At 38.2% G+C, this 16,557-nt stretch overlaps 1 protein-coding gene across 1 annotated transcript; it reads left to right on the top strand.

The window, feature by feature from the left end:
* Positions 1–4,368: 4,368 nt before the first annotated feature.
* LOC141432079 (transmembrane protein 145) lies at positions 4,369–15,714 on the top strand. Its single transcript, XM_074093467.1, has 7 exons — positions 4,369–5,082; positions 7,135–7,410; positions 10,311–10,470; positions 11,379–11,516; positions 11,884–12,139; positions 13,982–14,086; positions 15,038–15,714. Exons 1-7 carry the CDS (start codon positions 4,613–4,615, stop codon positions 15,187–15,189), a joined length of 1,557 nt encoding a protein of 518 aa, XP_073949568.1. The 5' UTR covers positions 4,369–4,612; the 3' UTR covers positions 15,190–15,714.
* The last annotated feature ends 843 nt before the right edge of the window (positions 15,715–16,557 follow it).

The following is a 16,557-nucleotide window of genomic DNA, read 5'->3' as shown; positions in this document are numbered from 1 at the left end:
TTTGACTATAACCACAGGCAACTAACCTAGCCTTAAATCTAGTAAATTTACCTGTCGCATCGTACTTTTTCTTTAAAACCCACTTGTTTTTAAGAACATTAACATTTTGCGGACGATCTACTAATTCCCACGCATCATTTTTGATCATGGAATCGAACTCACACGTCATAGCGCCGTACCATTCATCCCTTTCAGGTGAATTCATGGCATCATGAAACGTTAGTGGTTCGTATGATGCACTCGCTGCGGCCAACAGTGACGTTAAATGATAATCATTGAACCTCTCAGGGAAAATACCTCGTGTACCACGCACAGGACGAGAGATAGACGCGTCGGAAGATACCGCCGTAATCTGCTCTCCTCCTCGAGATGTAGAGGGCGGAAGAGGGTTGACGGAGCCAGACAGCACGCCATCCTCGCCGTCATCCTCGGAGACATCCTCGGAAGTGCGGTACAAGTCAGACAGTGGTGACCTCATCTCCACATCTGAAACCACAGAGGAGTTTTGATTAGACTTTTCATTTAAATCATCATCCTGACTCTTATTAATATTACGATCACTACTACAGTTACTATTAGAACTAGTATCACAGTTATCTAAAATATTATCACAGCGAGAATTACCATCATTAATATTATTTTTAAAATTTTCATTATCATTATTAATAAAATTATCAAAAATAATAAAATTTGCTCTATTCTCCTTGGCCCCCGCACGTAACACACTATTATCTATAAACTTATCCTCAAGGAAAACAACACTTCTTGAATATAAAACCTTTTTAGGATTACAAGGGTCTATCAGGCGGTAGCCTTTGCACGTTTCACCATATCCAACAAAAATATATTGTTTAGCCTTAGCATCTAATTTACGCCTTTTCTGATGAGGTACATGTGAATAAGCTACACAGCCAAAAACGCGAAGATGACGAAGATCAACATCAGATCCGGTCCATTCACATTCAGGAATTTTATCCGATAATGCTCTGGTAGGCGACCTATTTTTCAGGTAAATAGCTGTCATTACAGCTTCACCCCAGTAGCGATCAGATAAACATGACTCCTGCAACATGGCTCTAGCTTTTTCAAAAATTGTGCGATTTGCTCTTTCGCTAACCCCATTTTGAGCACTGCTATAAGGACAAGTGGTTTGGTGAATAATGCCTTCCCTCTTAAGGTAATTGGACAAATTTTTATTACAGTATTCAGTACCATTGTCAGTGCGTAAAACTTTGATACGCAAACCAGTCTGCTTTTCAACCATAGTTTTAAAGATAATGAAATGGGAACTTACATCAAATTTATTCTTCAGAAGATAACCAAAGGTCTTCCTGGTGTGGTCATCAGTGAAGGTAAGCAAATAGCGAGCTCCGCTCCAGCTGGGTACTTGAATCGGTCCGGCAATGTCACTATGAACCAGGTCCAGTGGATGAGCAGCACGCCCCGCACTTGACTGAGGAAACGATGCTTCACACATCTTCCCAGTAAGGCAGGCGATACAGCTAGTGGGCACGCCGTCTTCACGCTGAAAAACGACACCACACTTATTTCCACCACCGAGTATAGACATACCTTTCTGATTCAGATGACCTAAGCGTCTGTGCCACACGGACATCGGTGCACAGGCTGCAGCATTGGCACTCACGGGGCCTTGCCTAACTTGCAGGGACATAGAGTTACCTAATAGGGAGTCAGGTCGCTCTTGCAATTTAATTTTGTAAAGCCCATTATGTTTGTTAATATCTAAAACTTTGTTGCCTGTGACTTGACAATTACTGTAAATACTACATTTATCATTGGAAAAATAACAACATAGCCATTATTGGTGATTTCGCTAACAGACATCAAATTGTTTGACAAATTAGGCACATAAAGAACACTGTTCAGAGATACATTTGAAGAAATTATAGTCTTACCAATAAGTTCACTTTCTAACTGTTGTCCATTTGCCACAGAAATGATACATTTCTTTTTAATTCCTTGTTGAATAAGTGTGGGATCCCCACACATATGGGAAGTAGCGCCGCTGTCAACGATGAACTCCTTTTGATGTGAAGCGGAATATGCAGACGCATACATAGTGTGTTCCACTTCTTTCTTCTGATGTTCTCGTTTCTTCTTGAAGCAGCGACTAGCAATATGACCAGTCTTTTTACAAAATGAACAAACAACGGTAGATTTCTTCCTTCTGTTCGCTAGGTAAGCTAAATTGTTATCTGACAAATTGTTCTGATTGTGATTATGTCGCCTGTGATCTTCCTGTAGCAGTCGAGTTCGTACGACTTCGCTCGACAGGGAGTTAGTCAAACTTGCTGTCTCGAGGCTGGAATAAGACGTTGAATTCTTCGGGTAGACCTGACAGTAAAATTTCAGCTATTTCTTCGTCGTCAATAGTTTTTCCTATGTCCGATAGCTGCGTGACGAGCTTCAGTACGCTTTCAATATACTCGGACATACTCGAGTAGTGGCCGTATTCGACACGATGCAATTGTCTCAGTAGCAGCACTCTCCTGTACAAGCCTCTATCTTCAAAAGTAGTCGAAAGCAATCTCCATGCGTCCTTAGCGGTCTTCGCCTCACGAACAATTTGGTACAAACTGGGTTGACACGATAAACAAATTCTAGCCAGCGCTCGAGCATCACGCGTTGGGTCGTTGTCAGTTCCGAGTACACTGTTCCATAATCCCTCTAATGTAAGCACCATTTTGATGGCAAACTTCCAATTGATCCAATTATCCAAACCATTTAACTTTTCAATACTAGTTGACATTCCAGAGGTTATAGTCGTCGGTCCCACGTGTTCGTTGCTGCGGTCGTTCGACTCAGGCATTCTAAAATTCTTGCGCCACGCTAATGTGCTATCTTAGCTTTAAATATAATCTGGGCTACTTAACCTGTTAGAGAGATCAGGCGTAGGGAAGCGGGTGACGTGGATGCTGGGATCGAACTCGTGGACTTCGGTGAAAGAAACCACAGCAACTGATATTCAATTAGGTGTATAATCATTAACACATATGAAATATCTTTTTCTTTATAACAATCACAATGTATAAGTTGTAAACGGGGACGAAACAGACAAATATATGTAAAAATAAAATAGGCTAAAATAAGTTGATGCTCACAGTGGTACGGCCATGGCGAGAGAGAGCCAGAGAGAATAGAAACATTCTCTACCATAGACAACAATAAATTATGTACAGCATAGACAAATCCAACACTAACTTGACAAGCTAAAGTACATGGCAGTTAAAGGGCTACCAGGGTGACGAAATTAGATAGTGATATGGCTAATATCGATAATCAATGTTTTATGGTTTGTTGTCGGAACTTTTGTGCAAATCCGTGAATATCATTGTTGCACACTTGTCACTCAGTAAATTGTGTAGATAACCGCGATTTTTAAAACAATTTTTTTTAAGCTTATGGTCGGCCGCCATACTTTATGTGCGATGCAATTTTTAATTTGGAAATGATAACGTAAATTGCACGGTAAAAAAGCAATTACTGCAGACAAATGGGTTCTTCAGTATGATGTGATGTGTTTTAAAATCTGCGTCAACTTGGTAGTTCTTTACATAACGCGACTTCATCTGCGAAGAATTCGTTTATCCCTATCCCGCGAGGACTATGCTGATTTCCGACAAAATTTGCCTAAGTTAATTTAGTACAAGTACCTAGTAATATTTTTTTATCTAAGCGTCGTTGGTGTCGGGGGACCGCTAAGATTAATACTTTAAAAAATACAACATATGTACTTTAGCTTCCTATTAACCTTAGCGGTTAGAAGCAGTCCTCGGGATAAGGATAAACGAATTCTTCGCAGATGACCTCGCGGGCAACAGCTAGGTAGTGCATAATAATTTTTTACTTTTATTTGTCCTTTTTGGCGGCGTTTTTGTCGGCGTTTCTTTTCGGGCGTTTTTTTATTGCTGAGTACGATTGCGTCATTTTTTCACCTGGCAGCCCTGCTGACTTGTCAAATCAATCAAATCAAATCAGTGTTGCCAGACACCCCGTTTTTCCGCTTTTTACTCCGCGTTTTTGGCACTGGCCCCGCTAAGCTAACGCAGATCCGCTTTTTTAAAATATACACGAACAACTTTTAAATGTTACCACTTGCTCGTGGAAAAAGGTGGTAAATTCAAAATATCGAACGAACGAAACAGCTGAACGCTTGTGGCGCAGCGGAAGCACTAGTTGTACTATTTACACTTGCGCGCTTTTGCGATAAAGCCATTTCACTATAGCGTACAATAGCGTATACTCAGAAAAAACCTATAAACGTATTTCATTTAAAAATCCGTGTTTTGAAAGCGCAGCTCCCGTTTTTTGTATTCCGGCATCTGGCAACACTGAATCAAATGTCAAACCAGTCGAGATGGTGTCCCAGGGATTTGAGCGATTTGTGTTCCGTTCAGTGTAAATTCCCAAAAGGGAGGAAAGAATACACGATTTAGTTTCCCTTGTTCAAGTTATAGAAATGTCAACCAAGTGAATGTTTGTATGGGAAGATTTGTTGAGAGTATTTGTTAAGTGATGATACCAACTACATAAACAAGTCAGTGGTTTGCGTATTTAGAATGGAGTATTGAATGATAAAATAGTGATCGAAATGTATATCAAAACTCTATTTGTATTATCAGTCTACCTCTTGCTCGACAATGTGTCGTCGTCGCACATAAAGGGAGAATTTTCTACGGGTGAATTCTTTAAATTCCTGGTGAAATTCGGGTTTCAGAAAACTGATATTCATTATCAGAAGGAAACATATGGATTCATTTTCGGCAATATAACTTCTAAGGAACAATTTATGTATCCTATTACTTTTGCTGTTTTGGATCGGCGGCACTTTATTCATTATTATAAAAGTCGAGATATCAAAGACAAGGAAAAGGCATGCCAGGCAATGTTCCAAAATTTAAATGCATCGGCATATCATCCCAAATGTAACACTGGCGGGCAAGATTTGTTTAGGAGAATACCTTGTCCAAAGAATGATCTGTGTATAGATGAGGATACACCCTGGAATGTGGTGAAGAAAAATCAATTCACTTATGTTATCCAGAACACTGGCCAACCAAGGTAAGTGAAAACTAGTGCTGCAAAAAGGCCATTAAACGTTCCTATTTGTCTCAAAGTATGAAAACATTTCATTGCTATTAGACTCAGCGCACCATGTCTAATTATAACATAAAAGCAATGAATCAAGAGGCATTTTTACCTATAGTGCAGGGTGTGCGTTGCACACGGGCGCAGCGGTGTTAGGGGTTCCGGCCGCGGCACTTTGTACCTATTCCATTTTGACCGCACGCTTCCTAGATGGAGCTAAAGTAATAATTGCACACGGGCGCTACATGGGCTAAAGACGCCGCTGCAATGAATCCACAAATTATTAAACACAGACAAAAGGTTAACATAAAAGTTCTCACACAATTAGTTAAGCTGTTTATTTGAATAAATAGTTGTTGACTGGCCTATGTATAAAATAAGATAAACTGTTTATAGTTTTTTTAGGTGTCTATGCTTTAGTTTATATAAGCTTATTCATTATTTGGCATAAAAGTAATTAAAATAATTGAATAAAAATGATTAGTTTTTTGTAAAACCGCTTTCTTATTATATTTAGAAATTCTTTTCAAATTTCGCTAAAAAAGTTTAGTGCCAAAATGAACTATCCCATCGAGATCTTCATCTTTTGAATTTCTACAATCTGGAACAAAAGTATCTGCAAGAATGTAGAGTTCAAAAAGTATATTCAGGCTCTTACTTTTAAAAAATAAAGTGTACTTGGATGCTGAATCATGTATGAATAAAAAAAATACAGTAATAGGATATAAGATTGAAATTAACCTTTTGTTTTTATATTACTATATAACTGTTTTGTTTATTATAGCTAGACCCTGGGATCGGAGGTGCAATTTGGTAGCTGTCAAGTCTTAGGGATGGGTAAGAAATACTTTAAAATACTAACGAAATGTTGATAATTTTTCTTTACCTTAATGACAGTCTAAGACTTTAATTAAACATGTTTATTTTGATATACAGGAATAATTACAAAATGAATGTATTAAAAATTTTAATTGAAAAAAAAATTACTTTGATTAAACCCAATATGTCTTAGCTCTTTTCATTTTTAGAAATATGTCTCATAACATAATCAATATATATTACTATATTTTTAATAAAAAAAAGTAGTAAAATAATATTAGGAGACATATTTCTAAAAATGAATATTATATTGTGTTTAATTAAAGTTTGTTTTATGTATACAAATTAAAAATGTTAATACAATTATTCATTTTGTAATTAGTCCGGTTTAAAAAATAAACACGTTTAATTAAAGTTTTAGAATGTCATTTTCTCATTATGGAAAAGAAAAATTATCGACATTTGGTTAGTATTTTAAAATCTTTTTTACTCATCCCTAAGACTTGACACTCAATTGCACCTCCGATAGCGGGGTCTAATTGTAACTTATTATTCCACTTAACATTTTCCTGTAAATATATATTTTACTTTATTTATATATATTATACTTTATCATCTGTGATATGTCCTGTTATTAGACAGTACCCAAAAAAAAACTAGCCCTATTTTCATAGAATAATGCATCAATGAACATCCTTTTTTAAATCATATACTTTTGCTGCACTAATGTGCAATAGAATGTAGACAATATTTAAGTTCAAGGGAAATATGGACCTATGTAACAAAGTAAAAGTTCTGTTGTTTTTAGGGTTCTGTACCTCAAAAGGAAAAAAACTGAACCCTTTTAGGATCATTTGTTTTAATGCATTGACTGCCACCGACGCACATATGCGTTTTCGGAACTTCGCCTAGTGCAGCTATCATAATCATTCATACATTTTGAATGCACATGTGCGTCGGTGGCACCAGTGGAAGTCAGGTGGTAGTGAATGTGTTAATACATGGTAGTTTGACTTTATTCCCTAATCTAGATTCAAATTGCTTAATTTTTTTTTTTATGTGGGCCTCAGGGATATATTATTTCCCCTACTGTAAATGAACTTATTAGTCTTTTTGGAACTCTTAACTTAAGTTATACCAACACAAAAGACCCATGGTCCATGAAGCCAACAGAATATTTAAATTCTGACTTATCTTTATCCACAGGTTTTGGTATGTTTCAATGGTGGCATGTTACCTAGATGAGACCAATTGTACTTGGCATCATTACACTGGAGCTCCTTCTAAAGACAACAAGACTTTAACCACAATCCCGCAGCAAGTACAGTATGATTTCTGGCTTGTAAACGGGAATCCTAACCAGTCTTTGTACAATACACTAATATATCAGTTTTCGTTTGATCGCCAAAACACCCTGGAGTTATATTTGGTGTTCTGGCTGTGCTATATTATCCTGGTGCCAGTGCAGATTTATGCTGTGAGGTGAGTTCTAATATTCAGTGTAATTTTTCTGTTTAAGGAAACATTATAATTGCTTATTTATCCTAATTCCCTACCTATTGATCATTTCATCTTGGCCTATAGGTATACATGTATGCAGCTTGAGCAGCCTTTTGTAACAGACTAAGCCAGGAACATAAATAACTGGCTTGCTAGCCAGTAGCGCACTTTTAGCCCAGCGCAAGCACAATCTCGCTTTTCCACATGACCATGACATTTCAATTCCTCTTATTATCAACTAGCGTTTACCTGCGGCTTCGCACGCGTAAATTATTAGATACAGCAGTTGAATTGAAATTCCGGGTTTTTATTAAATTCTCGTGGGAATTCCCTAAAATTAGATCGTGATTTTCATTGACGTTAAATTAAAACACCTATGCCAAATTTCATGACTCTAAACCCAGCGGTTGTTGTTTCGGGATTTTATCCCTATCCCGTAGGAATATCGGGATAAAAAGTAGCCTATGTGTTATTTCAGATGTCCATCTATCTACTTACCAAATTTCATGACTCTAAGCCCAGCAGTTATTAGTTCGAGATTTTATCCCTATCCCTTGGGAACATCGGTATAAAAAGTAGCCTATGTGTTACTCCAGCCAGACATCCAGCTACCTACGTACCAAATTTCATGACGGCGGTTGTTATTTAGAGATTTTATCCTTATCCCGTGGGAATATCGAGATAAAAAGTATCCTATGTTTTAATCCAGGTTATAAACTAACTTTTTGCCAAATTTCATCTAAATCCATCCAGCCGTTTCAGCGTGAAGAAGTAACAAACATACTCACTCACTCACTCACTCACAAACTTTCACATTTATAATATTACTAGCTTTTACCCGCGGCTTCGCACGCGTAAACTATTCGGTGTGGTAGCTGCAATTGAAATTTTGGGGATTTTACAAAATTCCCCTGGAAATTTCCAAAATTTATATCGTGGTCTTCATTGAGGTTGTGTTGTGAATAACTGTACAAAATTCAAGACTCTAAACCCAGTGCTGAAGTTTCAAAATTTTTCCCTATCCAAATTCAAATGCAAAATTCAAATTAAAATCATTTATTCAGTAAATAGGCCGCAATGGGCACTTTTACACGTCATTTTTTATACTACCAGCGCTTTCGGAAAGACCATCATTGCCAAGAAGAATGCGCCGCAAGAAACTTGGCAGAAAGTCATTTTTTCAAATAAAATAATTACAAATAAAATACTTAAAAACTACAGTAAGTATACAATTAAAGAAAAATACAAAATAATAATAATAATAATACAGGGATGTATGGGGTCCTTAGTTACAAAACTATACCGTGGGAATATCGGATAAGTAGACTTATGTGTATTCCAGACATACGGCTACCTACATCCAAATTTCATGCCTCTAAGCCTAGCGGTTGTTATTTCGACATTTATTCCTAGGTATCCCGTGGTAATATCGGGTCAAAAAGTCGTCTATGTGTTTTTCTAGACATCCAGCTTCCTACATACCAAATTTCATGACTCTAAGCCCAGCGATTATTATTTCAAGATTTTATCCCTATCCCGTGGGAATATCGGATTAAAATTAGCCTGTGTGTTATTCAGAGGTCCAGCTACCTACATACCAAATTTCATGGCTCTAAACCAGTGGTTGTTATTTCGAGATTTTATCCCTAGGTATCCGTGGGAATATTGAGTCAAAAAGTCCCTTACGTGTTATTCCAGACGTCCAGTTACCTACATACCAAATTTCATGACTCTAAGCCCAGTGGTTGTTATTTCAAGATTTTACCCTATCCCGGGGGAATATCGCGATAAAAGTAGCCTATGTGTTAAGGTCCATAGCTACCTACATATTAAATTTCATGCTCTAAGCCTGCGGTTGTTATTTCAAGATTTTATTCCTAGGTATCCCGTGGGAATATCGGGTCAAAAAGTCACCTATCTGTTATTCCAAACGTCCAACTACCTACATACCAAATTTCATGACTCTAAGCCCAGAGGTTGTTATTTCGAGATTTTATCCCTATCCCGTGGGAATACCGGGATAAAAAGGATCCTATGTTTTAATCCAGGTTATAAACTAACTTTTCGCCAAATTTTATCCAAATCCGTCCAGCCGTTTCAGCGTGAAGAAGTAACAAACATACTCACTCACTCACTCACACACTCACTCACTCACAAACTTTCACATTTATAATATTAGTAGGATAAGATTTTTTTTGTGAATATTTTGCATAACCTGAAATTAATTATGGCAATTATGCGTTACGGGTTACGGGGCAATGAATATCTGTGTTTTGAGACAGTTTTGTCTTTCGGAAACTTTTGTCCTCCCTTTTTTTCCTAACAAAACGGGACTAAGCAACACTGTGGTTGCTGGATATTTTTATGGTACGGTTTTAAGCTGTTTTAAATATGATTTTAATCTAAACTTTGTTTTAACGCCCGTAATAACAGACTCTGAAAGCCACACTTAAAAACCTCACGCAACAGTGCGCCATCTAGTGAGACAAAAAACGATAGCCCTCATTGAATTGAGAGCCTTATAACACTGGCGATTTGTTAGCGAGTTGAAAGCGAAGCGAGCCCGTAACGCTTTCACTGCGAGCGCGCAACGATATCGCTGCGAACGCGCAGCGAGTTGACTGTGTTTAGCCCCAATAACGCCATATTGGTGTACTCTCGTACTATAATAATTGGGCGTCTTCGGCGCTTTGCGCAGCTAACTCGCTGCGCACTCGCAGCGATATCGTTGCACGCTCGCGGCGATACTGTAGTGCGCTTGCGACGAAAGCGTGGCGGGCTCGCTTCGCTTTCAACTCACTCACAAATTGCCAGTGTGATAAGGCTCTCAGGTATTGGGTTCTGTATAGCGATTGTTAACACAATGCCCTTCTCTGTTTCAGAACACAAAAGCACCCGGTCACTAAGCTTTTTACATTCAGTCTTATCTTGGAATTCATTGCACTCTGCTTCAATGTTCTGCACACAGTGAAGTTTGCTGCAGATGGGGTTGGATTTGCGGGGCTTGCAGCAGCTGGGGATATACTGGATATTATGAGTAGGGTAAGTATGAGTAAATAAACACATATGAATAGGGTTGCCAACTATACTGTTAAAAACAGTACTATACTGTTTTCAGCATCAACATTACCTAACACTAAGCACACTTTAAGTCAGTACAGCATAGTCACCATAGTGGTGGTTCCGAACGAATTTGCCAATGTAAATTTAATAAAAATTTAGTTCCTTATTTATGTTAATTTTAGTTTTGATTCCGACGAGGTCTATGAGGCTTTTAAAAATGAAACTAAATTGATAAGTTGTGCGAGAAGCACCCAAAAATTTGTCTTTAAAACATGAAAAGAAGAAAATACTGTTAATTTTTCTAAAATACTGTTTATTTCCCTTCTCAGACGTAAATATACTTTATTTCTTGTAAAAAAAGTTGGCAACTCTACATATGAATAAAGGTCGCATAGGCGTTTATAGAGGGGGAACCCGGTGGGCCCTGAAAATTCTGTTTAGCCAAAAAGGTACTAAGTATTTCAATCAATGAACTGATTAGATATAATATTTCCTTATTGCATAAGGTTGACGACCGGATGGCCAAGTGGTTAGAGAACCTGTCTACGAAGCTTGAGATCCCGGCACGTCCCAGGTTTGATTCTTGGCCGGGGCAGATATTTGTATGAAAAATACAAATGTATGTTCTCGGGTCTTGAATGTTTGATATGTATTTATCTATATAGGTATGTTTATCCGTTGCCTAGTATCCATAGTACAAGTTTTGCTTAGTTTGGGACTAGGTCAATTGGTTTCAAGTATTTATGTAAATGGGATTTATGGCACACGATCGAGAAACGTCTTATTAGTTACATCGAAAATTATATGATATGAAATGACCAAATGTATTTCATGCATTTTTTTTTAACTTTGTGTATTTTGACACGTTCGCATTTAACTATTTACAGACCCTGTTTATGCTGCTATTGCTCTTGCTGGCAAAAGGGTGGGCGGTCACTAGATTGGAGCTCACGTACAAACCCGTACTTTTTGGGGTGTGGCTAGGTTATGGCATCGTGCATATTCTTCTCTACGTTTGGAATACCGTAAGTTTAAAAAATAAACACAAATAACGATCACTGGCTGATTTGGGAGACGTGAGTAGGAACAAATTAACAACTCTTAATTTCATTTCATAATTTAATTTCAGTTCCGACCTATACATGACATGACGTATAAACTTGATAATACGTACTTATTTAGTATTACGTATAGTTTACTAACAAATACCAGTATATTGATAAATCAGATTCTTTAACACCCTTATTAGCTTAACCTACAGGAATAATGTACACAAATCTTGCAGTTACATTTTTATTCAGTTACGTTGACTAAATGTATGTAAATGCGATGGTAAAAACTTACTAAATACAGTAGGTAGCTTTCATTAATCCTAATCCGCTTTCCTTTCAGACCGAAGTCGACATCATAGAAGAAATAGATGAATACCAAACGTGGCCTGGCTGGCTAATACTGACCCTGCGCGTCGCCATAATGTCCTGGTTTGTGTTGGAACTACGCAATACTATGATGTACGAACACAATATGCCGAAGTTGAACTTCCTTCTGCATTTCGGCGCTTCGAGTCTGGTTTGGTTCGTTTACCTGCCAATCATCGCTCTTATAGCCTTGCAGATTAGCCCACTGTGGCGGTTTAAATTTTTGCTTGGTAAGTTGTTTTTAAAGGAGTATGATTTTATTGATTATCTAATAAATGCGTTTTCGGCGATAAATAATATTTGTTCCTAAAATAGTAGATCTGTCACTTAAATTGAATCACCAAATAATATACAAACGGTTACCTAAATATTATTTAAAAATTACTCTGAAATAATATTGATCATCAAATAACTATATTGGGTTTCAAAATAATAGCTGTGTCACTAAAACTGAATCACCAAACAATATAGAAATGGGCTTCCTTCAAATAAATTATAATCACTGGAAATTAATATTGATCATCAAATAATTGAACTGAAATTTGACGATAATGATATTCAATTTGACGATAATTGACAATAATGAATGAAATAATAATAATAATATCTTCTCACAAATTACACCAATTGACCCAGCCCCAAACTAAGCAAAGTTTGTTCTATGGGTGCTAAACAACGGGTAGACATACAGACATATATACTTAAATACATACAAACATCCAAGACTCGAGTACCTACTACAAACATTTATTTATATTCATCATACAAGTATTAGCAAAAAATGTTCGGTTCTGGCACTTTGCCGGCCGCTGCCGCGGCATGCTCGCTTCGCTCGCTCGGCTCGCGCACTGAGGGTCGCAGTTCTACCTAACACTCCTCCTCGCTTCGCTCGTCGTCGTACCTAACCAGACCTGCCTTAGTAGAATAGGTAGAAGCATCGAATTAAGGAACTGATCTATTTATTAGGTGACAGATCTATTATTTTGATGATCAAACTATAATTTAGGATACAGGTTTACATTAATCTGATGACTCATACTTAGAGACAGATTTGATTAATTTGATGACCAATATATTTCTTAGGGATAGATATAATAATTAGGGTATCGCAGTTTAGTGACAAATCTAAATTTAAGTGACAGAAAATATAGTTCCCCTTTTAAAGCTGGTTAAAAAGACCCCTTTTAAAGCCGGTCACACACGCTAGGTTAACCTATGGTTATGCTTGCACAGTTCATTTGTGCAGGCATAACTGAACGTGTGTATAACATGACACGGCCTGCGCAAGCAAAATTTGGAATAAGCAAAATTATATTTTTTGGTAATGCCTACACCAATGAACTGTGCAGGCATAGCTATGCATCGGTTATAACCTTGCGTGTGTGGCCGGCTTAAAAATCAACATGTCCACCATACGTACACCAAATTCAGATCTTGTTCTTAAAACACGCGTTCCAATTTTAAAATGCCTAGTATATACAAACTTTTATTATGTCTCTATCTATATTCTACAGATATAACAAGATAATCTACATAGTTGATCCATAGTTGATCTTAGTGTATCGAGGTTATCGCCTCGTGATAATCGTAGGTAAATATTGGTATATAAAATAAAATACTTTGCGATTGATTCTTTGGAGTCTAGTCATAGATGTCGCTAGTGCTGCTGCTTAAGTAGCATAGTAGAAATAAGCAACCTGAGATATGTATGCATAGGAAAAATTCGTGTCTAGATTCCTGTCCAGCAGTGGTGTAGGGGTTATAGCGCGCAGCACGGAATGCAGAGGACCTGGGTTCGATTCCCAGTGCTGGTCTCTTTTTCTGGTTTTTCTGTGCATCCATGTCTCAGTTTGTATTTACGAAAATACTTTGCATTTATTATCGCGAGATGTGTGAGTAGATGAGTTTTATAACAAACTTCAAGTACTTACAATAAAAAAAGACGTTCATCCATATGAAACAGTTGGGAAATGAGTCATTCGGGGAAAAATATTTTCGGCGAAAAACTAGAGAACCGTACCTAAATATCCTATCCGAAAATGATGAAGGCTAAAGTGACGTTATGGTTTCAGGCATAACGTACTCAGCAGATTGCTTGGCATTCTGCGTGATGGCACACCTTCTTTGGCCAACGCGATCAGAACAGTATTTGCTGCTTGCGCCCTCCGATTACACAGGTATGCATTGAAAACATCCATATCCTATCCATTATATCCATTTACTTTCGTAGTAACAATTAAGCGGCACCAGCCACAGGAAATTTTCTTCCCTGCCAAAAACATGTAAGGCCCCCCCAAGTTTAAGAAACTATGAGAAATACAATGCCACTAATATTATGAATACGAAAGTTTGTAAGTCTGTTTGTTTGTTACCTCTTTAGGACTAAACCGCTGAACCGATTTAGATAAAATTGTATACACAGATAGTTATGTCAAACGGACCACACGACAACTACGCCAGTAGCCAGAGAGTGGTCACGCTTGAAATAGAAAACAGATAATTTCTTTGTGTTCATCTATCAAATAAAAAAAACCGGCAAAGATCGTGTCGGACACGCCCAGGATAAGGTTCCGTAGCCATTAAGAAAAAATCAAGTAATATTTTTCTAAGGATTTCGTATTGTGTACGGAATCTTCCATGTTTAGGTATGTTTTATACCTTAGGCTGCTAATTACTCTTAAACTACAATAATTCTCAAGCAATTTGAGCCGTTATAATTTTCCTTGCAAATTTGATATATATATGATAGAAGTTTAGATTTTAGAGGGGGGTGGTGGACGCTCGATTTTAATAAAAAAAATCACTTTAATGTTTAATATTTCGCAAACAGATCACTGAATAGAAAAATCGTCTTAGCAACCCCACAATGGTTTTAAAAGACCTATCCAACGATACCCCACAGTATAGGGTTAGTCGAAAAAAAAAATAACCCCACTACGTCTATGGGAGGTACCCTAAAAAAATTGTTTTATCGTTTTTTATTTTACCACTTTATGTATGCAAAATTACAGCTTTCTAGTACTGACGGTCTCTGAGCTTAGCCGCGGACAGACAGACGGACAGACATGGCGAAACTATAAGGGTTCCTAGTTGACTACGGAACCCTAAAGACATACCTTCTTTTACAGCGGGCATCGAAGAACTCGATGAATTCAACGAATCGCCTCATGTCGTCCACAGCGATACAGTGGCTCTCACTTCTGCGGAAAGCGTGAACGTGGACGAAGAAGACATAATATTCACAAGAGCAACACACAAGAATGGATCAGTATACTCATAGCAAGGTCAAAAGGCTGCGTAAACTGCTGCTTGCGTGCTGTTTGATGGTCGATTCAAATGATTCTGATTACAGAAATCTGTTCCAAACAGTACTTGCTATGCTGTTATTAAATATTCTCTGCACTAGAATAAGGCTAGTACGCACTATGCTGTTATCCGCGCGGTTTTAGCGCGCTGTCCCTTTCTCAAGCGATACTTCAAAGAGAGACGGCGCACCAAAACCGCGCGGTTAACCGCATAGTGCGTTCTTGCACTAAGGATTGACGGGATCAGTGCTCGGCGTATTGTGTTAGATAGGCCCAGATACGGAATAGAAAAAAACAAGAGGAAATGGCAATAAGTCCCGGTCAGTAGCGCGCGGGTGCCAGCCGCCCGGGGCGGAAGAAAATGGTTTTAAATACCTCGATGATCCGACCGATTTCGGCCATGGCGACCACTTCTACTCCTAGTTATTTGTTTGGCGCTGATGCGCTCTAAGATGGGCTACATAGCCTATCTTTGCTGTGAACGCAATGTCGGCACGTAAGCACACAGCAGGTTGCCGAGACTTACGCTCGTCGCGTCTAGCATCGAGGTCGGCTTTACGCTAAACTCAAAATAGTAGTTTATGCAGCGAATGCCGAGGCGCAGTAAAGTTGTATACTTACGTACTACGTCGCGAGGACAAATAGCGTTGCATTACGAGTTCTACAGTCGGCTTTACAGTTACTAGCTTCTATTCAAACTCAGGTTTTAAATAGTAGTTCCGGCCCTAGAAATAGAGTCGTATCAGATATTTATGCGCGCTTGTTGTGTCAGATATTGGTGCTGGTGACTATACCTACTTGTCTGCAACCACCTAGCGTGGAAAGCGGAAAGATAAGTAACACTTTTTTATTATATTTGACAACGAAATTGACGTAATTAGGTTCATTTGTACGTATTTCCTTGCCATGCCATTTCCTCTAGTTTTTTCTATTACGTGGTTTTAGATCTCGCAAACCGCACACTGTGGAAACTTATCGATAAGATGACTAGTTGTGTCAATGGTGGCTGCGTTTAGTGGTAGGTCTGATCAATCCAGTACCCCTACCATGAGTTTACAGTGACCGTACTCGATAGCGAAGCGACGGCGTAAATTATTTGTAGGGGCGCTGTACAATTCTCCATACAAATAATTTACGCCGTCGCTATCGAGTACGGTCACTGTAAACTCATGGTAGTGGTACTGCACTTTTCGACTTAAGGCTGCGTTTTAACCAGAGATGTGCGAGGAATATGTTTTTCATGAACCAATAGAAACGCTTCATTTACCTAATCTCGCACAGCACATTTCTGGCGGAAACAGCTAAGCGGAGCGATATTCCTCTTAGTCGAGGCTGATCGGCGA

This window comes from Choristoneura fumiferana, chromosome 10, assembly GCF_025370935.1.
Source record: "Choristoneura fumiferana chromosome 10, NRCan_CFum_1, whole genome shotgun sequence".
In the NCBI taxonomy this organism is placed as follows: domain Eukaryota; kingdom Metazoa; phylum Arthropoda; class Insecta; order Lepidoptera; family Tortricidae; genus Choristoneura; species Choristoneura fumiferana.
This window is presented reverse-complemented; position numbering and strand designations above follow the sequence as displayed.

Excerpts from the sequence above, each read along its gene's own strand:
- LOC141432079 (XM_074093467.1), top strand. The coding sequence starts at position 4,613 with ATGTATATCAAAACTCTATTTGTATTATCAGTCTACCTCTTGCTCGAC. Across the intron at positions 5,083-7,134 it reads CAGAACACTGGCCAACCAAG|GTTTTGGTATGTTTCAATGG; the intron begins GTAAGTGAAAAC and ends CTTTATCCACAG. Across the intron at positions 11,517-11,883 it reads TTCTCTACGTTTGGAATACC|ACCGAAGTCGACATCATAGA; the intron begins GTAAGTTTAAAA and ends CTTTCCTTTCAG.